Consider the following 25,997-nt stretch of genomic DNA (forward strand, 5'->3'; position numbering starts at 1 on the left):
TTATGAGAGTGTATGAACCTATCAGTCAGGTAAGCCTTTCTCAGAGGAAATGGGTAGTTTATAAAAGCAAAACAAAACAACAAAACACAAGTGCTCCCATTTCAGCAGAGCATAATGAGGTAACCTCATCTCTCAGTCAAATTTTCTCTGTGAAAGAGACTAATCCAGCAGCCTTCACCTCCTCATTAGTGCTCCCCTCCAGCTATTCACAGGGCAGGGGCTCCTCTTACCCTCCCAGCTGTCAGAATCCCAACCTGAGGTGATTGCAGGCAAAAACAGCAATTCTGAATGCTTCCCCACCCTGCTTCTAATTGGGCATTCTCTCTGGTTTCTAAAAGTGTCATGTATTAAGTCATCTCTGGTAGGTACAACAGGAACATCAGCAGGTGAGGGTCTTTAAGCAGGCAGATTTCAGCAACACAGAAGTGAAGAAAGTCCACTTCGGTCTGTTAGTACCAATGAAGGGACTACAATTTGGAAAGCTGTATATTCACATATCATCGATAACCATTTAATTTCTGTGGCTTGGATAGGTATCCCTCCTTCAGGCACTGGAAAATCGAGCCAGGAGTCGAGCATGCGGCAGGCATACCTTCCATCTGGAAAAGTCTTTTATGATAGAAAACTGCTGACTGCTGTTACACTGTTTGACCAGACTTTTTTTCTCTCCAGGCTATTGGGAGACCTTTCTCTCCCAACACCCATACCTGAGGTCTTCGTGTTTATATTTTATTTTGTTTAAGTACTCTTGCTACTGAAGCCAAGCTCCTACCACAGTGCTAACAAGTGAGGCAAACTACGAAGAGGTCCTTTCCACAAACACCAGCTTTTCAGGAAATGTCCCTTCAATGATGCACCACACTACCTTCCCTTTTGAAATCAACAGGACATGTCATCAAACTTGCTCATTGCTTGGGAACTTTCACTTTACTTTTTGGGTTTCAACTGGAGAGGGAAGGGGAAGGAAAGCTGCCTTCGGTGAAAAATGTGGGACAAGCGTCTTGAAATCTAGGTGACCAGAAGGGAAAGAAAAGTAGTGCCCTTGCAAGATATTGTCTATGGCAGAAGAGTGCCTTCCTGGCCAATACATTTCTCCATCCCTTCTGTGTGAACGTCTCTGGAACTCTAGTCACAGAAGAAGCTCTGATTACTAGTAAATGGGTTTCAAAGGAAAAAGCCCAGAACTCCCATTCCCTAGATGCTCATTGCCTGGTGCTGTGACTGGTCCTTACTCTTCCCATTTCACAGATGAAGAAATGGAGCTCTAAAGATAGGCATCCCTCTTGAAGTCACTGTTAGAGTGCAGATGCTCTACTTGCCTCTTGCACTTTCTCTTTTTCTCAATAAACAGGCCATGCTTCCCCATAGCCCTGTCTCTTTCTCTCTAGGTAAAGAACAGTCAAACAGCTGTGGATTTGCAGTATTTCCCCTCAAATTTGAGCAAGTCCAGGCTCCTGTTTTCCATACCCACGGCAACTGTGAATCATAACTTTATTTTATTATTTAGTGCCTTCCTTCCTCCATGACTCCCAGCATGGGGGCTAGATCATATAAGGTCTGGAAAGCCCACACAAATGTGTAAGAGCAAGAAATTCCTTTGGTCCCTCAGAACTAGAGACTGTCTTCCGTTAGGATCCTAGCATTGTAGTCTATGGAACAATATTGTAACTCTCTAAATAAATCTCTTTTGAAGACAACCTGTATTAACACTGCATTGAACCTAACACCCTTTAAAATTAGTCGAACAGTCACATAGTAGCAAGTGTGACTAGCAGTGGTTCCCATCTGCCATTTTCTTCTTCAAGTGGGGGAGTTTGTTTTGATTGTTTGGTTGGTTTTGTTTTTTTGTTTTTTGTTTTTAAATCAAGATCCAGGAAGAAGAGTAACTGTATAAATCCTGTCCTAAGAGAGGTTATTGAGCTCAAATGAGCAGCAGCCTGTGGAACTTTCTTTCATACGGAAAGAGGGCAACACTAACGTAGTTGAAAACCATCACTGGGAGAGCTTTGTTTTGCATTCTTATATTTAAAGTGTGGGGTATGAGATAATGCCTATGAGAAGTAGAATGATCTCAGCAGCCTCTCTGCCTGAGAGTTTTTTTTTGGAGGAAGTCTTGCCTTAAGTAAAGCTGGGCCCTAACTTGTATTTTTTTATTTATAGAATTCATGAACATGAGAACGTTAACGATAACATTAAAGCAAGTACACATTTCAAAGCACATATTGAAGGAAATGAAAGTTTTCTGATAAAATATTAATTCTGCATTAATTTTGCATCACTTTTGATGCCTTCCAGCATTAAAACTGCACAGCAGGGAGGAACACTTTCAAAAGCTAGCAGAAAACATCTTGTACTTTGGGGGTTTCTATTTCTGGCATCCTTGTTCTGGGTTTTAGTTTTGTCTTTCTTTTTTTAAGACAAAAATCAGACTTTTCCTATTTTATACATACATTTGTTCATTCAGCAGATAATTATGGAGGCCTAATATGAGTTCACATCTTTGTTTTCTTTTTAATGGACTTAGCAGGTACCGAAGGTTGTCCTGTTGTATTTTAGAACACTCCCTCCTGACCCTGAATCTTTACTTTAGATGTTATTCCATGCCCCTGGTCTTTATCCCTTCCCACTGGATGCACTGGATGTTTTTTTTTTCAATATCTTGGTTCATCTTGGTCTTATTCATCCCTTCCTTTTTTCCCTCCTTTGTTCCCTACTTCTTTCCTTTTTTATATGGCAGCAAGAACAAGCCAAGGAGCTTGAACTGCTCAGCCTCCTGCTTCTACATCCTAATGCTAGGATTACAGATGTACCCAGTTTTATTCTGCACCAAGGATTAAACCCAGGGCTTCCTGCATGCTAAGCTAGCATTCTGCTAGTTGAGCTATGTCTCTAGCCGCCAGAGTTAATCACATTTGTTACTTCTAATTTTTTTTTTAATAATTTGACAGTCGTACACAGTTGTATGATAAAATCTTGTCTTTCCTGCCTCTCATCCCTTCCCACATCCTCCTCTGCCTTCTGCTGGCATCCTTCTTAATGAGTTTCTATCTCTTGTCTTGTGTGTGTGTGTTTGTGTGTGTGTGTGTGTGTGTGTGTGTCCCACAGAACTTAATTAGATTTATTTGCTCAAGCCTGAGTAGGAAGTCACTCAGTAGAACACAGATAACCTATGGCCGTACCACTGAAGAAAGTGACATCCCATTCATAGAGGAATGTTATTGCAAATAATCCCTTTGGGAGTGATGGGGCCTCAGGAACCCTTTCCTTGTCCTCGATGAAATGCTGATGGCTCCAAGTTTGTCTTGTGCAGGTAAAAACTACTGTGATGAGTTCATGGTGCACTGGCCACATTGTGTCCAGGAGACATCTTTTTGTAGATTGTCTCCGTTCCTCAGCTCTTACATTCTTTTCAACCCCTCCTTCCACGGTGTTCTCTGATCTTGGAGAGGTTGTTAGAGTTGCAGCCAAGCATGCCACCATCACTTATTCTTAGCCCTTTGGCTAGTTAATGCATTAACCACTGCCTGTTTCAGTAAGCGGCTTCTAAATGAAGTCTGGATGTGAGTATATAGAAGGCAGTTTGGCAACAGGACAGTTTAGCCAAACAATAACAACGAGTTCTCTTCTAGAGTCTGGGACTGTCCCCGGCCCAAGGGTCATTGGCCCTGGATCTTATTATTAATGGGAGATTACTGTTTGTCATTTATCTTTTCCTCTTCACAGACAGACTGTGAGCACCAATTTATAGTCACAGTTGCTGGTTTTCCCGTCATCTCATCCATTCTTTTCGCTGTCCCTCGGGGACAGATCCGTTTATAATGGTCACTGAAGTGTAATTGCAAGGCTGTCCTGGATATTACTTGAATTATCCCAGGAGTGGGTGTTGTTTCCAGGCACCTTCTCCTTGAATTCTCTCTTCTTGTGCTTTATCAGTCTTTCCCCAGCTGCCTCTTCTATCAGCTGGCCCTTTCTTCTGTCTTTTGTGGACACATCTTGTGTTTTTAGTTCTTCTAAATTTGTGTCTTTGTAGATTCTGTCTTTGGCACTTATGTCTATACTTTTCCAAACATCAGGAAAAAGTCACATTCAGTCACCGTTTCCATCTTCTAACATCCGCTTACTGCAATCTGCTTTCTCCTTCCCTCTAACCAGGAACACTGCTCGAAAGTATGCGCCATATTTTAACCCAGAAGAGCCGTTTTAATTCTGATGGTACTCAGAGCAGAAGCTGACCTGCCTTCTTCCTTTGGTGCTCTTAACCACCCTGTCTGTACACTCTGACCTTCATTCACCCTTCAGGCCCCCTTGGCACAGTTTTTCAAGTGTTCTTGCTTTGGCACTCTTCATTCAGGCATCTCCCAGTGTCTCTTCTCATTGCTCTGTTTACTGGGAATGATTCCACCTACTGTGCTGCCTGAACATCAACCATATGTTAGTGATATACAAATTTATTTACATCTCAAATCAGGATGGATCCTGCTCCTGGCTCCATTCAGCCACTTGATGATCTGGTGTGGATGTGCCAAGCCCCTAGCCACTGGCGCAGCTGGCTTCAACCAAAACCCATGTCATTGTCTCCAGACTCTTCTTCCCTCTGTGTTTCCTCTCTTGGTAAGTGGAACTATTAGTGACTCAGTTGGCTACAGGTAGCATCTAGTACTTCCGTACTGAAGCATTTTCTTGACTTGACTTCCATGTTTTTATGTTCTAGTTCCCTTATTAGCCTCTTCTTCCCAGCCTACTTCCTCCTGAGTTTGCTCATGTACTAGGGCTCAGTTTTCTCTTTTCTTTTCTTTTCTTTTTTCCTTTTCTTTTCTTTCTTATATTCCTTTATGCCAGACCATGACCTTCAGCACTATCTGTATGAGAGTGACATTCCCTTTCTTAATTACAGACCTTTCTACTGAATTCCAGACACATACATCCAGCCACTCAGATGAAGCTTACTGGAAGCTTAAATACATACCCAGAGAAGAACCCTTCTTCTGCTTCTCTCTGTTCTCTCTCTCTCTCTCTCTTTCTCTTTCTCTCTCTCTCTCTCTCTCTCTCTCTCTCTCTGTGTGTGTGTGTGTGTGTGTGTGTGTGTGTGTGTGTGTGTCTCACCCAGAGACTTGGGCCAAAAACTAAGGAATCATTCTCTACCCTTCCACTTTTCTCTCCAACTATTCCCAACCCCCATCCTGATGGATTTGTATCCATTCATCTCTAGCTACCTCCAGTTAGCTCCTGGCTTAGAGTCACCACCATCCTTTAGTAGGCCTGTTAGTAGCTGCCTCGCTCCCTCACAGTTGTTTTTTGACAGCAGCCATGGTTAGGAGCAAATGTGTTCACTTTCCCTTGACTTGCAGAGCCTCCTATTTTCTGCTCCTCATTTCATCTTCAGCTTACTCACTTGCCGCTGGTTACTTCACTGCTTTTACATTTCTGCTATGCTCCAGGTCCCCACTCTTCTTTTCTTGGCTTAGAACTCTTTCCCACAACCTTTTACTGCATCACATACTAGCAGTGGGGAGAGAAAATTTAATAGAGTATACCTTTAAAAGGAGGCTTCCGGAGGTTATGAACAGTCTTATCCATGCTCTATGTCTAGGACTTATGAAAAGATATATCACATGTTTGATAAATATCTGCCAAGTTAATGTATGCACAAAGCATAAAGCATGAATTGAGCATTCTTCACTAACAACAGGGGTCTGCTTCTGCCTTCTCTGCCACTTAAGTGTTTTCAGAATTCCTTTTGTCTGTCCTGCTCCTCCTTTTATTTCATGCCAAACAAATAAACTTTCAAAGTTAAAAACTTCATCAGTTTACTCTTTTATGCTTGGAAACCCTTGGAATAAAATCCAAACTCCCTGATGTGGTTTACTGACTTCTTCATGTTTGTCTCTAGCCATCTCCATACGTTCTGTGTCTTCCGTTAGAGAATCCATGGCATCATTTATACATGACAGGGTGTTGCAGAGATCTTTTGTACACAGTGTTCACAGCTGACAAGACTGCATTATGTGTTTACAAAGAGACAAAAGGATAGGATACACGGTAGGTGTTCTTACCACAAAAAAGTACAACAAATCAGGCAGAAGGGCATTTAGGTCCTTACCCTGCCATGGTCTTCCTGACCTCATTTATTTGCACATGTCATTCCCCTACTTGGAATATCCCTGTTCCTTCCCATTGCCACCTGTTGCACGGTGTACTCACACTGAAATTTCAAATTCAGTTTAGACCATACTTTCTCTAGAAATTGCTATTTAGGTTCCTAAGTCTGAATTAAGTGTCCTGAAGGGACTCTCATAAATCTTTAGTATCAGTAGTATACACATACACTAAAATACAATTACTAAAATTGTAAAAATACAAATTACCTCCCTTAAGGACAGGCATTTCTTTCTTGTACTCTGGCTTTTATTTTTTAAGATTTACTTATGTTTATTTTCTGCACATGCGAGTTTTGCCTGAATGTGTGTATGTACACCATGTCCATACCTGGTGCCCACATGCCAGAAAAAGATGTTGGAATTTCTCAAAGCTTAAGTTAAGGTGATACCATGTGGGTGTTGGAAAACTGAACCAAGGTCCTCTGAAAATGCAATAAATGTTCTTAACCCTTGCCACCCTTTTTGTACTGAGTTTTATCTAACAAGGATAGTGCTTGACATAGTATCACCCCTACAAGTGTTTTGCTAAGTGATTTAATAATATGGAGGATGAACCATATGCTAGGCGCTGCAGTTAGAGATACAGTATCTATGTAACTACTTGCCTTCATGTGTTTTTCCTCATGTACAAAAAGACAGGCTAGGGCATATGTAGTGTGTCAGTGTGACAATGTCTATGGAGAAAAAGGAAATAGAAGAGAGGGTAGGAAGTATGGAATGGGGCAGGAAGTTAGAATCTTAAGTCAATGGTCAGGGAAGCGCTGACTGAAGTAACACTTAGAAGGGACCTGTGAAGCTTGGCACATAGTGGCTTTTGAATGGGTGAGTAACAAAGGGAGCAATTCCTAAGTTCCATATCTTTCATGAAAGAAACCAGGATGGCAGGAAGCAACTTACTGAGTTGATTTCTACCATGAGGAACTAAAGGTAAGGCCCCTCTGCAAGCCCTAGTTCCTGCCATCAATTCTCCAGCCAGATTATCTTCTTAAAGAGCTCCTAACAGCTAGTCCCGGAAGATGCCCAGTCACACCCTGACTTCCCACTCAAAAGACTTTTAGTTAGAAATGGCCTCAACTCAGAAGGTGCAAAAGAAAGAGGAAAGGAAGAAGAGAGACAAAAAGTAACTCCTGCTACCACGACAGATGTTGGTGTTTCAGTGAATTTTTGTCTGAGACTTCACTGTCTCAGCAGCTTTAAGACTATATATTTTAAACACAAAACAGCACACAAGTTTTCACAGATTCATGAAGAAATGCATATCCTCACATACACTGTCAAATGAAAGAGATTACAAAGGTCTTTCTTCTTCATCTTTTTCATCATCTTCTCCTCCTCCTTTTCCTCCTCCTCCTACTGCTCTCTGCAAAGATGCTTTTCTCCTTTAATGATTTATTATAGGCTAATGTTGTGTAGTGATCAGCTCACAATGAAAACTCTGTCAGTGGGAGCAGTCAAGACCTAGAAGAGTCTGATGTGTATCCGTGTGGGGCAGACAGCCAGTGTGAGCAGTCCTGATGGGAGTGACAATTACAGAGAAGGAACAGCTTCTGCGCAGGATTCCTTTCTCCAGCAGGCGCAGGGAGCTTGCAGATGCACCCATGTAAGAGCCCCAAAAGGTTAGTGTTCACTGAGATGGTTAGTGCTGGTAGCATCTGAAGTCACCTGAGACACCTCTAGGCATACCTGTGAGGGATTTTGTTTACTGGGTTCATTGAGAAGTGACTGACACATCCTAAAAGAGGGGAGCAGAATCTCTTGGGCTTGTGTCCTTAAGCATATGAAGAGGAGCAAGTAAGCATTCATCTTTGCTTTCTGACTCCAGGTGCAATGTGAGGGGCCACTTCCTCCTTCTTCAAAGGAAGAAGTGTAGCATCTTTAAAACTCTTTCTGATGCTCCACCCTCAGTGTCCCCTGCCTATTGCCTATGCTGACTCTGTCTCTGTCTTCCAAGGATCTTTGTGATTACATTGGGGTCACCCAGATAATTCAGGATAATCTCCCTATCTCAATATCATTAGTTAAATCACAACTCTGCATCTATTTTGTCATTTAAAATAGCACATTTGCATGTTGTGGGGATTAGAACACCAGCATTTTGAAAGGACATTATTCTGCCTACACTACAGCTATGTTTGTGCATAATGAGAGGTGTATTGAAAATAATGAGAAATTTCCTTTAAGGGAGAAAGAAAATTGCACATCACATCTTCAGCAGGCTGTATAGGTATTTATAGACCTAATCTCCTATAATGCATTGGGATTTGTTTATCTAAGCACGGTTGTCATTCAAGATAGTCACTCCAGAAGGTCACAGCTGTATTTTATTTCTTTCTTTTCTTTTTTCCTAGACAAGGTTTCTCTGTGTAGTGCTGGATGTTCTGGACTCACTCTGTAGACCAGGGTGACCTCAAACTCACAGAGCCACCTGCCTCTGCCTTCCAAGTGCTGGGATCAAAGGCATGTGGCACCATGCCTGGCTCACTGTTGTATTTTAATGTAGTGTCCTTCACTCAAAACCATTTTAACTCTCTGAACTTGCCTCCTGAGTACTCATTAATGAAAGCAATTGTTCATCCTTTAAGAATAGGTTTATTGGTTGGAAAAATCCAAAATGCTGGAGTAAGCAATGTAATCTCTCTGTATCTCTAGAGGGAAGATAAAGAAATCTACATGCCTTAAAATTGTCTTTGAAAGAGATTTCAAAGGAGCAATTCTGAACACTTTTGAACAGTGGTCATCAGAACAATTGTCTCAGGTTGAGAAATGAGTACTTTGAAGTATAATAGGGCTGTACAAAATTTGCTTTGTTTATTAATCACTTTGTATTTCTATGAAATAAGATGTTGTTAGCACTTCAATAACACACTTTTAGTAAAAAGTAAAGAAAATTCTTATACGGGAAGTTGTTTCTAATGAAATCACTGGAGGACTGTTTATTTCTTAATTTTTATGTTTCACTACCTAATCATGGAAGCCACATGTTACAAACTAGCTCTTTAAAGTCCATTGTCTCTTTATGTTGTACCACCAAAGTAGTGGTTTGGTGGTATAACTAGTTTGACCCCAAACTAGTTCATTGCCGTTAAAAGTCCTCGATCATTGTGTTAGGTACAGAAAATCTTCGATTTCTCTTTTATCTTATCAGTAATCTGTAATGTTCATGGATCTAGAATGGATTATGAGAAATGATTAGTTATGATATTTTTAGAATTTTTTTAGAAAAAGGCCGAGAGGATGGTTTGGAATAAAATGATTCTAACTTTCGACCAAAAAGTTAGATTTACAAAGATTTGTTCTTTGTAGATATCTCTTAAGGACAAATGAACAAGTCCAGCTGCTGAGGACAAGATCTCGGAATGGAATTAACTGCAACACTCTATTTATTTACTGAAAATTAGACTCTAGAGGTGAAGCTTCTAATCATTTTTCAGAGTAGAGTTAAACAAATGTTATTTACTGGGCAAATAAGTGACTTTAGTATTAAATACCATTCTCTCTCTCTCTCTCTCTCTCTCTCTCTCTCTTGCCTCACACATATACATCCCAGAGATGCTCACTGAGTTTGTTTATACTTCCTCACTTAAATGAATGAAGCACTGGTTTAAAGTTCATTTTGTGTCTCTGTCCACTCATAATTTCTCAACTCTGTTCTGTAGGTGGCAGTCATGTCTGGAAAGAGAATGTAGCCAATGGTTCCAGACTGATCTGCATAAAGATGGCTTGGAGAAATCTGATCCTGAGCTTTCTTGGTCTTCCTGTTTGTCCTGGCCACCTTTCCACCAAACATGTCAGGTTAGTCTCTTTGGCTTTTCACTTTGAGGATTTAAAGCAGAAACATTGCTTGTGGTATACTTTTGGCTTAGAGAAGTGTTGTCCTTGCCACACCCTCTATACAAGACGCACACCAAGGAAGCAAGTATGAGTTGTTATACATAGGATAGAATGATTTCCCACTCATGAAAAATGCTTGGATATGTTAAAAAAAATAAATTGTTGACCAAAATCTGTTTTAAAATGTTGTTTCAAGAACATGCCCACTGGAAGCAGGCAGTTTTTTGTCCTCCTGAAGTATTCTTGATTTGGTATGCCAAGCAATGGTATTCTGGAGCTTTTAGGTGGCTTAGAGCCTGGTACTAGGTAAACATGACTTAAGTGGAATATCACCACGTATGCCCAGACATTTCTCCATGATGCCTTTGCTTCACAAACCAGAGTATACTGGAAGGATTCTGCTAATATAAGAACCATCTCATTCATCTTCAGGAGACTTCCCTGCCCCTCTTGACTGGCAAAAAGTTTTCATTACTCAAACACAGTTAATCATGCCAAAGCTAGTTTGAGATGGGTTTCCTAACTTCCTCCTGGACCTGAAGCAGGTTTTTTTCTCTTATCATTTGCACACAGCTGTGTGATCCATCACTCTCTTATAGTTTCAGCCTAAGAATAGAAAAGAAAATGGGGACTGTTTGAAAAATGCATATTCCCCCCTCCCTTAAATTGGATGGATGGAAAGAACACAGGAAGTGGAAATCAGCTAAGCAAAAGGAAGTGGTGTTTATTATGCATCCTCTGGCAGATTCAGCCGGAAGAATTTCAGAGAATCCTCAGACTGCTGGAAGACCTCTGTGGGCTCTCTAGGAAGGTCTGCTTGCAGGAAGGGCAAAGCTACAGACAGAGCTAGGGATTGTATTAGGAGCTGGTGGCAGGATACTAGCCATGGGATGGATTATTGGTGGTTGCATTATTTTATCCTTGGGGCTGGTGGGGAAACATTAAATAATATGTTATGCTTGCATACTATCATTACATCATGGGGGAGAATTTAGATTCTCAATCTTAGATAGAAAAACAGAGGGGGTGAGGGCAAGAGAGATAGCTAGCTAGCTAGCTAGCTAGCTAGATAGATAGATAGATAGATAGATAGAGAAATGAGAAAGAAGAGGTGGAGAAAAAGCATATTAAGGCATCTCACTTATTTATAACCTTCCTGTGTGCACCACTGGAGCTGAAAATCCACATTAGCCCGCTTTATTGTCAGACTCTTGCTATCAATAAATCCTACTCAAATGTCACCCCTAGAGTCCTCCCTGTCATTCATAGAGTCGGTCATCCCTCTTTAATTCCAGGGCATTTTTGTGGAGAGCTCTTCTTCACCAATCCATGCTACATATTGTCTTCCAGTAAAATATAAACACATTAAAAAAAAAAGTTAAATCATGCATTATTGAACCCTGTACCTCTAAAATTGAGTAATGAAGAGAAAGAGCTCGAATCCTTTCTAGAATGGAGGTTGCTGATCAACTTTAAAAACACAAAGCTCCCGGACAAAACTCCCCCCTTTTTTATCAATGAAAGATATAGGAAGTCAGGTTCATGAAGACAGGAGAAATTCTAATTCTACACCTCTCTCCTCAATGTAGCAAGAACTGGTATTGCAACTATGTGAGAGTTTCCTCCAGGAAGTGCCACTTCCCCCCTCCTGATAGCTTCTGTGTTCCTAGAAGTGGAAAAATGGAAGACAAAGAAGTCCCTTCCAGAGTAGATGAGTAAAACCTGTCTTTGCCTTTCCCACCTGTTGATCCAAAGCTCTTTGGTCTCAAACCTGGGCAAAAATGGCTAACTTAGGTGCCTATTAACATATCAAAGCCAACACTGAACACCGGGTTTTCCGCATCCCTCAGTCCCTACCAGTTATAGGGTCCTCCTTGCTGGCATACCCTGCCCCTACCCTAAAGTTCTTCAACTCAAAGACTGAGCTGGGCTGCCCTTCTCTCAGCTACTCTTTCGTATATAATCCAACCTTTTTTGGTCCTTTTAACCTCTTTCCTCTTGTCCAAGGTGACCCTCTTGGTTGGAGGCTCCTCTCTTGCTCCCCCTCCCCCTCTTTTCTCTCATGGTCTGGTTTAGTCTGCAAGCTATGTTTAGCCTGGACTCTTCCCTCTGCCTGCTTTCTCCCTTATATTTACTCTAAGAATTTTCTCCATATTTTAGAAGTAGTCATATCCTCCTCCTTTTTTTTTTTTTCATTTTTTTTTTTTATTCAAAGGGCAAGCAAAGAAAATATGTGGCCAGTGCTGCTCTCTCATTTACTGAAGCCTCACAGTGGGGAAAGAATGCTAGATGGCTTGACAGGAAATAGCAAGTGAAGTGTCATTTTCCTTTGAGGCAGGGCCACACCAAGATAAGGACACAATGGAGAACAGGGCGAGTGTGGTTAGCAGGTCACTGTTTCTCCTAGAATCATAAACGTATGGTGGGAAAACATGAAGGAGGCCGGAGAGATATCTTCAGGAAGCAGCAGAAGCCAGTTGTGGTGGTTTGAATAGGAACGGTCCCCATAAGCTCATAGATTTGAATATCTGATCACCAGGAAGTGGCTTTATTAGGAAATGTGGCCTTGTTCGAGTAGGTGTGACCTTGTTGGAGAAAGTGTGTCCCTGTGGGGGAGGGGTAGCTTTAGGATTTCTGAAGCTCAAGCCAGGCCCAGTGTCATGATACCTTCCTGTTACCTGCCAATCTAAATATAGAACTCTTGGCTCTTTCTCCAGCACCATGTCTACCTGTGTTCTGCCATGCTTTCAGCCATGAAAATAAAGCTAAAGCTCTGAACCTGTAAGCAAGTCCCAATGAAATGTTACCTTTATAAGAGTTGCTGGGGTCCTGGTGTCTCCTCACAGCAAGAAAAACCATAACTAAGACGCCAGCAGAATGCCAGAACTAGAACAAAGCAGAATCTCTTCACCCAAATAGGCAAGTACATGTTCAGCACTGGTCAGCTGTCCAGAAGTAGTTACACCACCACAGCACCAATGTGAGGCCACGAGGGCCACAGCCTCTGGAGACCTACATGCCATCTCAGACATGAATATGGAGAATGGCAAGTCTAAGAAGCTGAGCAGTTCTCCAAAAGCAACTGAACTGCCTAATGAAAGTTTTTGACTTGGGAACAGATTGGTGAGTCTTACTGACTCAACAGCCTTTTCTCTCCAGGCTCTGCTACAGGACCTGGTAGCAAGTGTTTGGGAGAAGACTGGTCATCAACAGATCAGTTTCAGCATATATTGAAGGGGCAGTCAGTTTGAACCTAGAAGTGTGGTACAAGTGAACCTGCATGCATGCTCTGCTTACAACATGTGAATTCTAGAAATGTGGACGTTTTAAACCTCACCTGTACATCCCAAGAGCTTAGTAGATATCTGAGTCACGGTTAGCATCTCATGCCTGTATTCAAATGAAGTAGGTGGACTTACTGATGGTAAAACCCCAGGAGGTCACTCACACTGGCTTTCTCAATAGCTAGAAATGTCCTTTCATTCGTTAACTCACTTACTGAACTTTTCAATACATTTCAGCATCTATCATGTCCATGATACCATGAATACAACCAAAAGAAATCAATATCTGCACTTAATCAACTATTGGGAATGTATTCCATGCTTATCGGGTATGCACATCCCACCTTCAAAGACCTTATGTTCTCAAAGGGAAGAGGAAATATGTAATAAACAGCAACTGTTATATAAAGTAGAAAGCTAATATTGCTGTAAGATAAAAGACAATGGAGAAATAAATAAAGAATCCAGACTGGATCAAATGCATTGGCAGTTACAGAGTCAAGTGGAAAGGAGGGAGAATGGGGTTCCTGTTACCCCCACCCACCCAGAGGTTTCATTGGTTCCTGTTACCTACTGCAGCATCTAAACTATTAGCCCAGCAACTGTAGTCAATGAATATATAAGCTGCCTTCCATAGCTTGGATTGAATAGTCCTGCTGGCTATTCACAGGCAGATAGGGAGAAAGCAGGGTGATGGAGCTGTGGGGAGAGGATATTTCTGTCTGCTCTTCTGATGGATGAGCTTATAAAGCAATCAAAAGACATGGTCAAGTACTTAGACTGAGGTGCCATGTATTGAAGTTGCTGTTGTTTCAAGCAAAAGACTTGGGACATCTCACCTAAGATATCTGAAAGGTCTAGAACATTATTTTCCCTTTGGAGGTAAGAAATGTGTCTATTCTTTCAATTTTGCCTTTGGATATATTGAAAATGTCTCTTAAGTAGTTAATTGAATTTCTATAAACCTGAAGGAGGAACTGGTAGAAACATCAAGTGTAAAGCAAGAAGTTTCAGTACTAGAAGCTGACTTTGTAACCAACCTCAAGCCCATAGGTCTGGTTTCGAGAGTATACAGGTGTTCTGGGTTCCACAAGGTTGAATGACAAGTTAGTTACAGGTAAAAAGTCAGGTAGACAGCATTTTTCTCCTGCATGTCCCTGGAGCCATGCGAGAGCTCTGATCATCTCACAGACTATCTTGGACTCGTTGTTACTCCAGCTGTCTGTCATCTCATGGCAGCAGTCTTGTCTGATTAGTGGCTGTATCCTCTAGGTCAAGCTGGGTTTTTTTAATCAGTGAAGGAATATCTCTCTATTCCTATGACTTCAGCTTCAGCTTGCAAAGAAGGTACATACCAGCTTTCCCTGCATCTGATGTTCTGTAATTCATTGTTTACTGAAAATTCAAAAATGTGGCCCAGAAAGTCCGAGGGCTAAGGAAAAGGATGGGTTACACTGTGGTTCTCGTGCGTACACTTGCCATGCCTTGAAGGATTGGTCTCAGAACTGGTCCCACATTGCACCCCTGGAGAGCTGCCCTTTGTTCTGTCATGCTCCTATCAGGAAGGAAAACAATCAGGACTGAAGGCATACCTTGATTTTTCTCAAAGAATGGAAAAAAGCGGTGAACTATGCCCCGTGAGAAGGAGGGCATTTGTGTCAGAGATACTGGCGTCTGGTCAGAGTCAGCAAAGGCACTGGAAATGACTTGGACATAGGTTTATTTTAATTACCAAGCTCTTGGGTTTGAAGAGACCCGTCTTTGTGTCTTTGTATTTCACAGCAGCGCTGGTTTAATATGCTTGCTTTTTAATACTACATAGCTGAGAAAGATGAATAATCTTTGGGCAAGAAGTCATAAAGCTGGTATTTCTACGGCAATGGTTCATATAGCACAGTTACAAAAATAGCATTGCAGTTAAATGTACCTAAATGTCATTGCTAATCTGTCTCAAAGTCACAACCACAACCTATTCATTCTTTGCAAGTCACTAGATAAAAACCCACAAATGTGTCTTTAGAATAGAAATCCTTATAAATCCAGCATGATGGTGTCACTATCTCTCCTTTTATTTTCTGATAAAGAAAGCAGCGGGGTTTCTTCACATTCAGTGTCCTCTTTTATTATAATTTTCCCACACTGAAAGCATTTTTTAAAAACCACTGCTAACTTTAACTTTCAATTATAATAGCAACTTTAAAATTTTTTTCCCAAACGTTCCTCATTATTGATCATTAGAGAAATGCAAATTAAAAATGCAGTAAACCATTACTGCATACCTTTTAGGATGGTACATTTTTAAAAGAAAATGGTAACACCAAATGCTGGTGTTATCAAATAGAAGTTAGACCACTCCTGTATTACTGGTGCGAATGTGTGGTAGTACAGCCAGCCACTATGAAGATTAATTTGCCATGTTCTAAATTTAAATATGCACTTGCTATATGACCCAGCAATGGCAGCCGTAAGCACTTATCCTAGAGGAGTGAATATGTTGATAATACAAAGCAAACAAAGGTATGTTTAGCATACTTTTGCTGTTCCATTCCAAAGCTGTAAACAACATAAACTTCCTTCACTTAAACAAACTGGCATATCCATATCATGAACTATGTAATAATACACATGTAATAATATACGCAATTACAGGTACTAACATTACATATAATAAGACATGTAACAAATGTGTAATAAAATACAACACTGAAAAGAAGCTATTGACACCTGTGACTATTTAGATGTATTTAAGGGCCATGTGCTTAGTGAAAAAAAAAAAAAAAAGGCTCAACAGGTCAAATACCGGGTGATTCCATTTTGTATAATATGTTTCTGCAGACAGGACATACAGAGAGAGAGCAAAATAGTGATTTCTGGATGATGGGAGAGGGCTAGCAAGTATCAATGTGATCTCAAAGGGGTAGCATTGGAGAATTCTTTAGTGGTGATCAGGCTAACCTGTTTTGACATGGTTGTGATTACATGAACCTGTGAATAAGATCCTTCTGTTTCTGTCCTCTTCCACACAGTGTGTGTGTGTGTGTGTGTGTGTGTGTCTGTCTGTCTGTCTTTCTCTTATACACACTCATACACACAAAGTTAAGATAAAGCATGGAAAATGCAATAATGTCTGTAGTCTAAACAGTAATGTTATAACAATGTCAATATCCTAGCTTTGACAATATGTTAAGTCAAAAAAAATTGTCATCATCAGGAAAGCTGTACTCAGTGTTCAAAGGATTCCATGTGCTTGTAAAATTTCCTTCATGTTTATAATCATTTAAGAATATACTCACCCCTCCACCAAGGCTCAGTATATCAATTTTGACATTTAACCATAAGCTTTGTGGACAAGCAGAAAGACAAGAACTGAGGAAGAATTCACTCTTTCTGTCCTTTTGTTCTACATATGTTTTGAAGAGGATAAACAAACAAGCAAACAAACAAACAAACAAACAAACAGAATACTGGGTACCCTGGCAATCACTAATGAAGACCTTATCTCATAGCAGGCTTGGGGCAAATGCTATCATTCATTTCTTCAGAAGCTTCCATGGCTCTCTGCGATCTACAAGAGGAAGTTGCCAACTTCAGCCCTCTCACAGAAGACCCCCCAACACAATCCAGACTTAACTTTTTCTTTGTCATCTTCCATTCCTTTGTGAAAAATCTATTACTTGAACCCATTCCTCACACCCCAACTAAAGTTGTCTTTGAACCTGAAAATTGTCACACATTAGTGTCAGCTTAACACATTTGATGGCTTTCGTCTGTAGTCAGCCTGAAGAGATGAACCCTTGGCATGGCCACAGAACTCCACTTTTTCCTCCAGGTGTTCTCTTAAAACTGCTTTTTGTCTTCCTTCCCGACCACAGGCACCTTGTCCTTGATATTGTCCTCCTACCATATGGACTTGAACTTACCTTCTTTGCTGGACCGTGATCGCTTCCAACTTATATTCTTCTATTGCATCACAGTCCCACTCTTGGTTTTTAGAAAAAAACTTCCCCAGTTCATTTTCCCCAGGACATTTTTGCAAATGTTCCAATAGAATCATGTTAATATTTTCTAGAATGCAAATATTTTATTGGAATGAAATAGTGGTTGTTTGATGAAAGGCTGCCTTTCTTGATAATACAACATATATGTGGTGTGTGTGTTTTAATATGTATATATTTTAATATATATGATCTGTACATATGAAGAAAGTAAATGTAGATTTATTACAGGAAAAATGAGAATCACTAAAAGTATCAGGGGTTCCAAGGAAGGAGTAGCCACACTTGTATGTTTGTTCAAGTGTTTGAGTCACTTAATACAATGTTTGAAACCCAGACGTATTTAGAAATTATTTTGAGGTAACCGTGTGAATGAAACAGGTATAATTGCTCTTTAAACATTGCCTCTGGGTTTGTAGTCCCAAGTTTCTATATTGCTATTGATTTCTAAACCATCTGGATAGAGTCATATTCATGTTTTATCCATGAGAATGCACATGGTCCATTCTCATAGACCTCTATGAAAATGGGCTTTTTCTCTGCATTCTGATCACCATCTTCCCTGCCCTCTTCAGACACTGCAGCGCTCAGACATCTCTTCTTTGGCTGTGCTCAGCATTGCTATCAGCATGCCACATTCCTTCTCTTTTTCACCAGCCCATAATCTTTGGGAAGGCAAGGCTCATTCATGTCTCTTTACTTCCCTTGCAGTAGCTGGCACACTTTTTTTTTTTTCAGGGGCTTAGTATTTCCCTTATTGATTGCCAGGAGTAACACACATATTGTATACTCAGGTGATATCTACAGAAACAAGGGACAAATCATTATAGATCTCTGTTAGCCTTACCAATTTGCAATGAACAAGCCAAATTAAATTAGTAAGAGGCAGTGCAGCCATGGTTCCTGGAACAAATGTCTTCTGTCCTGACCATTTTTCATTATTTAATAGGTTTATTTGTTGGGGTTTGCAAAATGACTCTAGGACTGTCTGTCAGACTCAACATGCTTTTTATTTCCCCTTCATCCTTGAGCAGTAAATTGTAACAAAGTCCAATTGATATTTCACTGGAATTTTTGTTTTGTTTCCTTGCAAGATCATTTGAGTAAATTATTTCCTAGAATGCAGCACTAAGGATGGCATCACAAAGCTAATCTGAAGGAGGTAACTGAATAGCTAGGCGCATCAGTGATGGTAGATGTCCTGGTTAGTTGTTTTATTTGTTTTTAATCAACTTGTTATAAACATAGGTGATCTGGGAAGGGGCACCATCAGTTGAAAAAACCCTTCCAACACATTGGCCTGTGGAGCATTTCGTTGATTAATGACTGCTGTGGGAGGGCCCAGTTAACCGTGGGCAGTCCTACCACTGAACAGGTGGCCTGGATTCTATAAGCAAACAGGCTGAGCAAGCCGTGGTGAGCAAGCTAGCAAGTAGCACTCCTTCATGGCCTCTGCTTGTGTTTCTGTCTATAGTGTTCTGCTTGAGTTCCATCCTTGCTTCCCTCAATGATAAATTTCTTTCCAGATTTTGGTCATGTTGATTTTTTTCCTCACAATAGAAAACAAACCAAGATAGTGTATAACATAAACTGACATAAAAATCTGAGGCTCAGTGAACCAGTGTTAGGAACTGTTACTTTTCACCACAAGGGCAAATTTGAAAAGAATTGATGGAAAAAAGACAAATAATTGATTGTGACTTTTGAAAGCTAAATATAAAAATAAAAGAAAAAAGAAACATCAAACATAGTTACAGAAAAGATACTTCCTTATTTTCCCTACATTTATTTAAAAATTTTGATTCTGGTTCACATCATGGTTCTGCCAAGAAGCCAGAATTTTTCTTTTTCTCTGTGTGTATGCCTCTATTGATGTTCCAGAAGTCTCTAAATTTAGGTAGAAACGTTTGGGAATTTCTGTGCCCCCAAATGTTAGAGATTGGTGCAATTTAATTAACCTCTTTAAAAATATTGATTATCCAGTATGCGTTGGATTTCTACTAGGAACTAGAGCATCAAAGGTGAAAAAGAAATTGTGTTTGCAGTAAAAGATCTTGAGTTCAGTGAATTAAATAGAGACACACAAGTTTATTCTTAGAAAGAAGGCTGTGAAAATGGAGCAAAAGCAAAGTACCATGGGAGAATGGAGCTGGAGGATTCCTTTTCATAGCTTGTAGACCTGAAGTAGGAGCTAAGCTAGATGTAAGGACATTGTAGCTGGTCCTCCGGCATCTATCTGTCCCACTCATAATCTATGACAGATATAGTTGGGTGAGATGGATTTGGATATCTTGACTCAGATAGATTGCTATCCCTCTAAAACTGTTAGTAGTGATCTTACTAAGAAGCATTTGTCTATTTATAGTAATGCAGTGAAAGAAATATCATTCCTTGTTGGTTCAAGGAGCCCACATCTGAGCCAATTTGCTCTGTTTGTATGGTCAAATCAGGGTAGGCTTCTAGGCTTTTGCTCATTGGCCATGCGTAGATGTTTTGTTTGTTCTTTTACTGGTCATGAATTAAGAAGCATGTGGCTCTTATTTGTGCTGGTGCAGATCTATGTTGTGACCACAGCTATGGCCTGCAGTAGGATAAGCCAGGAGGGACAGAAGAAGGGACAGATAGATGCCATCACTGAGACATTTAACTGTACTTTCTCTAGGTGCTCTAGTTAAAAGACCCACAATAGCTCTTTGCCATTTAAAGGCAGCTTTCATTGCACTTTCAATTAATATATGATTTGAAAACATCCTGAATGTTGAAAGGATTTTAAAATTAAAAAGATATTGATAGACAGAAGATGAAGGGAGAAATATATCTAAAAAAACAAAAAACAAACAAACAAACAAAAAAAACCCAGAAAGTTTGGCCAAGGATATTTAAAAATTGCTTCTCCCCCCTCTGTTTGTATAAGGTGTGCTTAAAGAATTTTTTTATGTGGGGTACCTGCATTAGAAGACATCTTATTCTTATATCTTATTTGAACTGAAGAGACTAGAAAAAAAAAAGACTTTGTTTCTAACTGAAGAAGGCAAAGAAAAGTGGAACTTAGAAAATCACTGTTTATAGAATGGCGACTTATACTAAACAATGTCACATTTGTGGAAAACAGTGCCAATGATTTTTATTTCCATGATTAAAAGAAAAATAGTTATCATTGAAAATAGATAAAAGATTTTAAAAATGAAATTTGTAATAAAGTTTATAAGGCCTATTTCATAAAGCCTATTTCATACATGTACATTGTTAGTGTAAGTAGGATGTAACTAAAGAATTTTCCATTTTAAAGCCACAATATTCACTGTTAAAGAAAGAGGAGTGCTTAATTATTCTCCAGTTAGAGCTTGCAACTGTCTTATGTGTTTTCTTAGTTTGGTGATATTTAAAAAAAATTCAAAGCAAATGTAAATGGGAGATCTTATAACCATATTAAATGCATATATTTCTAAAGGCTAATTTATGCATGATTTATAAATTATTCTAACAAGCTACAGTTCCTGTATTGAAGATGTCTAAAATTCTTACCAAAAACATAGGATGTGAGCATGTCCAAATATATTTCAACCAAAGAAATATTGTATACTGTGCATGGGGCATTAGAAATTATTTTTCTGTAGAGGAAATGGTAAGAAAGAAAATGTTCAAGTAGAAAATTCAATTTCCAGAGGCCTAAGCTCTTACAACTGGATAACAGAAGGTTCCCAGAAGAGCAAGGATGTCATAGATATAGTTTTATAAAGGACAGCACTAGAGAAGGGATACAGAAGCTCTGGGTCTTCTCCATCTGGACATTAGCTTCCAATAACAGTCCAAAAGACACAGGATTGTAAAGGGTAAGTTAAGAGGGTTTGCTCAGCTCTTCTCTCCTGGCTCATTTCTTGCTTCAGTGTGCCTCTTTACTGGGGTTCATCTCACAAATGCTCTCAGAATGCAAGCTGTGTGTAGAAATGGGCTGGGGCAGGGGTCGGATCCTTCTGACAATATAAAGCTTGCTCTGCAACCACAAAGACCTGAGACTGTTCTCCAAAATTTATGCAAAGGCAGTGTTGAACAGGGTGGCATGAGTTTGTCATCCAAGTGCTGGACAGCCAGAGATAGGGAGATCCCTTGGGCTTGCCGGTCAGTTACATAGCCTGCCAGGCAAGTTCAGGTCAATGAGAGACCTGGTCTCAAAAGAAAGGCAGGTGGTGTCTGAGGAATGATCCCCAAGGTGATCATCAGCTCTCCACATTACACGTGTCTACCTGCATTTACACAAACATGCACACATGCATGTGTTCATGTAAAAGTGTAAGTACTAACTGTGTGTAGACATGGTGCTGGGAAAATGTTAGTTTATTTTAAGCTATTTACTATTGTTGGCATATTTGTATCTTCCAAAACTCAGATGAATGTTTAATCACTGTTGCAAGAGTGTGTAAAGGCCAAGAGTCATTAAGAGGTAAGTAGGTCAGCGGTGTTCTCCTGAGATCAGAGAAGTTATCTAGTGGGGTGTGACCACACCTGTTACTCTTGTCCTTGCTTTCAGTCTTTGATACTGAGTTCTCCAGCCCCTAGTACAGTGATCAAATCGGTTTCTACCCGTTATAAATTATCACTTTCCATTATTCTATCGTAGTAACAAAAGTAGACCGATATATCATCTTTGAAATTCATGTGGAAATTAGGAATATGACTAAATAGCAAAGTGAAACAAAGTTTCTGTCACTTCTCAGTCAATCTGTATTGTACATATTTACTCAGCCATTTGTGTATTTGTTTATTCACTTATATCATTATAGCTCTAAGACAAATTAAAAGGACGACTGGCATCAAATTTCAGCTAATATTCATTGGTGAACAATATTCTTTTTCTTGTAACTTTAGGATAGATGTGAAATCAATAATATCTCTGCACAAAGAAAAATGAGGGTGAAACAAATACAATAAAACTGATTTGAGTGTCAGGAAAATGAGTATCCAACAACTACAAAAACTACATTAAATTTGTATTTGTGCATATTCATCCATAAGTGCATGTGTGTGAGGGAATGGGGATAAAAAGATACATAAACACAGTAGCCATCTTCATACATAACGTATTCTGAGAATTTTATTTTTATCCCTTCAGGAAAAAAAAAAACATATCCCTTCAGATTTAATAGTTAGTGCATTAAAAAAAGCTAAAAAGAAAAGATTGTTAAGCAGCTTGCTTACTTAATCCAAGTCTATTAACATTCTAAAAAAAGTTAAGTTGTGATGAAATCAGATTTATTTTTATACTTATTAGTAATTCTCCTGCTGACACAAGATTAGTTGGCAGCATTCAAATTCATGAATTAATTTTTGCATTGTAAATGATTATTTTGGTATATTTAGAACAAAGAGGAAAAAGCCATCCAATTACACCTGATTTAGGAAAAGTTAATGACATATGAATGAAGTTCAATTTAATTTTTAAATGTTCTACTTCAAGATGCAACTATGTTACTCTGGGGAATATGCCCAAAGGACACTGCATCTTGTCACAAGGACACTTGCTCAACTATGTTCATTGTACCTTTGTTCATAATAGCCAGAAAACGGTCAACAACCTAAGATGCCCCTCAACAGAAGAATGGATAAAGAAAATGTGGTGATTGACACAACAGAGTATTATTCAGCTGTTAAAAAATATGATATAATGAAATTTGCAGGCAAGTGGATGGAACTAGAGGAAAAAAAAACATCATAAATGGAGATAACCCACACCCAGAAAGACAAATATGGTGTGTATTCACTTATAAGTAGATATTAGCTATTAAGAAAATGATAATCAAGCTACAATCCACAGACACAGAGAGGCTAGGTCAGATGGAAGGGGAGGGGGACCTCCCCTATCAGTGGACTTGGAAAGGCACATGGGAGGAGATTAGGAAGGGAGGGTGGGATTAGGAGGGGATAGGGGATGAGGCTACAGCTAGGATACAAAATGAATAAACTGTAATTAATATTAAAAAATAAAAATTCAATAAAAAGGAAATGGTGGATGGATGTACTGCATGAGAGAAGAATCAATTCTCATCTAAAAAAAAAAAACCCTTAAATTTAAAAGAAAAAGTAAAGAGAAACACATCATATAGTATACAGACTTCCAAGAAATTAAACTCAAAGTGGGCTATATCTGGAAAGTTGAGAAGATCCATCATTACCTGGACACTTGTCAGAGTCGTGTACTGGTAAGCCTTGACCACCAGGTAATTAGCTTCCAAGTCTATAAGTCCAAGGATCATGTACTTCCACCATCTTCGTCGTAAAATTGCCAGGAGGTTTTCTTCTCCTGTGTTACAAAGTTAGGAAAAGAAAATGGCTTAAGTTCTTGACATATAACTATATTACAGATTTAGAATTCTAAAATATTATAACATTATGTACCTACATATGTATAATTTTAACCACAAACTTAATATTTTGGTGTATTAATCTATCAAAGATTCATATGCTTTACTTACAAAATTGTCTTCATGGTTACTTTTGGTTCTCCAAATTAGTCTCTACACCAGAGAAAGATTGAATGGGTCACTGCTTACCATGAAATATTTTTTAATGGATATATGAAAGAATAATTGTGTCATAAGAAAAGTAAGATGAAAATTGTACAAGAAAGTTTGTATTGTGCAAAAACTCAAATTATGCTAAATTTCAAGACTGTGCTAAGACAAATACAGACCAAATTTTTTAAAAGCAGCCAATTAGAAACAGTTTTATGTGTGACAGTGTGTCTGTAGTAAGACTTCAAGATGACATCCAGAAGATTCTGTTGCTTGATCATCCATGTTTAATCTAGACATGTGTGAGTGACGTGTAGAGAGAGCTTTAGGATGGAAAAGACCCCCACCTGACCCTTGTCTGCCAAGAATTAATTTCATCACCTTGTTTTACATTCGTAGCACTTGAGCAGACTTTAGATGCCTTCACTCTTATTTTTATATCTATTCACAGCTGAAATAAACCTTATTTGCCAAATAGCCCAATCATGATTATACACTCTTTGTGTCCAGATCGTGAGTCTTCACAGACAATTAAATATATAGACACTCTGAGTGAATAGTGATGGTGTATATGACTTATTACACATAACAAATCATCTAAAAATATAGATGTTTAAAACAAGAAACACTTATTGGATTGTGGTTTCAAGGGGATAAGGAATCTGGGTGCAGCATAGCTGAATGCTTATGATTCAAGACCTTGGTCAGTTCCAGGCAAGCTGCCAGCCAGGGCTGTGCTCTCATCTAATGAGCTGATGGACTAATGAGGAGAGGTATGAACAAGCTCCCTCCTTTGGCTGCTGGGCACTTCATCACAGGGACTTCTTAGGGTGTTGTCTCAAAGCCACACTGGTGAGCTTGCCTCAGGTAACAGAGAGGAAGACTGGACATCATATAGCTTCACCCACAAAGTGACATTTCTACCTTATTCAACTCTCTAGAAAAGTAAGCCCACCTTCCTAAGGAGGGTGAACTTCGTACTTGAAGACCAGGAACCAAGGGCATTGGAGCCTCTTTTAGAGGCTGCCTTCTGATGACATAATCTCCTACTGATTCCTAAGGGCCTGAACCATAACCTCACCTGTCTTCCTTTGTTCTACATTTGGAGATTTAAAGACCTCGTTTTTTATGAGTGGCTTTTCTAAATTCATAGACTCAGGAGCACTAAGCTTTCAGGTTACCAGGGGCTGCAAGAGTATAGGTTACAGCTGGTTGACAACAAAGAAAGGTACTTTGATCTTTGCCACATGTCTTGCAGCTGAGGCTCTTATATGCTGAAGGTCTTTCTGTCTTAATGGAACATTTATTTCAACATATTGGCTCCTGTTCATTCCTCAAACAATTTTTTTTATGCCTACCCCTATTCCTAACTGTGCAATGTATAGTTGCTTCTGTATAGTTGTTTCAGGGGATTGAGACTTCTTAAAAATTGCTTCTTCACTGTATTGAGGGTTTTGGGGGTGGTAGCATTAGTGCTTCATTCATACATGTATCTATAGTACTTAAAATTCTGATATATAGTGAGGGTCAGTTAAATGTTTTGAAATGACTGAATCAAAGAACTGAGAAAATGTGAAGTGTTACCTATCTGAAGATGTCAAGAGCCGGCTGTGAAACGTGAATCGCTTTCCTGGTTTTGCAAGTCAATCTATGGCCAGAGGCTGTGATCTCAGGGTTGGTACTCATAGCAAGCAATTTGCTCAATGCCTTTGTACAGCACTTTAAGCTTCTTGTCTACATATTGTAAAACTCCACACATGTGTCAAGATTTATTTTGTAATCAGTTACTCTTAAAAATAACTGACTAGGTCTATCATATGTGGAATTTGTTAAAAAATTCCAATGCCTCTGCACTTTTCATTGGTATTATTCAAGGAAGGAGTGCTCACTGGACTGAAATTAAAATTATAGTTTATTAATAGATAATTGTCATTCTTAGAGTGACTTGAGCTAAGAATGTCAAAAAGATATAGCCAGAACATGGAGAAGATTCTTTGGCCCAGAGAAGGGTTTGAACATTTGGTCCCAAATACATTCGCAGTTGTCTGAGTCTTTCTAGGTGCTTCTGCTTCTTCTTGGGTACCTGTGGTAGTTCGAGTGAGATTGATCTCCATAGGCTCATATATTTGCATGCCAGCTGATGAGATGTCAGGAACATATTAGGAGATGAGGCCTTGTTGGAGGATATGTGTCACTAGGGTGGTCTTTGAGGTTTCGAAA

At 39.4% G+C, this 25,997-nt stretch overlaps 1 protein-coding gene across 1 annotated transcript in view; it reads right to left on the reverse strand.

The window, feature by feature from the left end:
* The window catches only part of Slc35f1 (solute carrier family 35 member F1), a 413,451-nt gene that overhangs the window by 68,694 nt on the left and 318,760 nt on the right, over positions 1–25,997 (reverse strand). The window contains exon 3 of the mRNA XM_055599458.1: positions 23,439–23,566. Coding sequence (XP_055455433.1) covers positions 23,439–23,566 — 128 coding nt within the window. The remainder of the gene's footprint in view (positions 1–23,438; positions 23,567–25,997) is intronic.

The sequence above is a fragment of the Psammomys obesus genome, unplaced genomic scaffold (genome assembly GCF_907164565.1).
Source record: "Psammomys obesus unplaced genomic scaffold, mPsaObe1.curated_primary_1811, whole genome shotgun sequence".
Taxonomy (NCBI): Eukaryota; Metazoa; Chordata; class Mammalia; order Rodentia; family Muridae; genus Psammomys; species Psammomys obesus.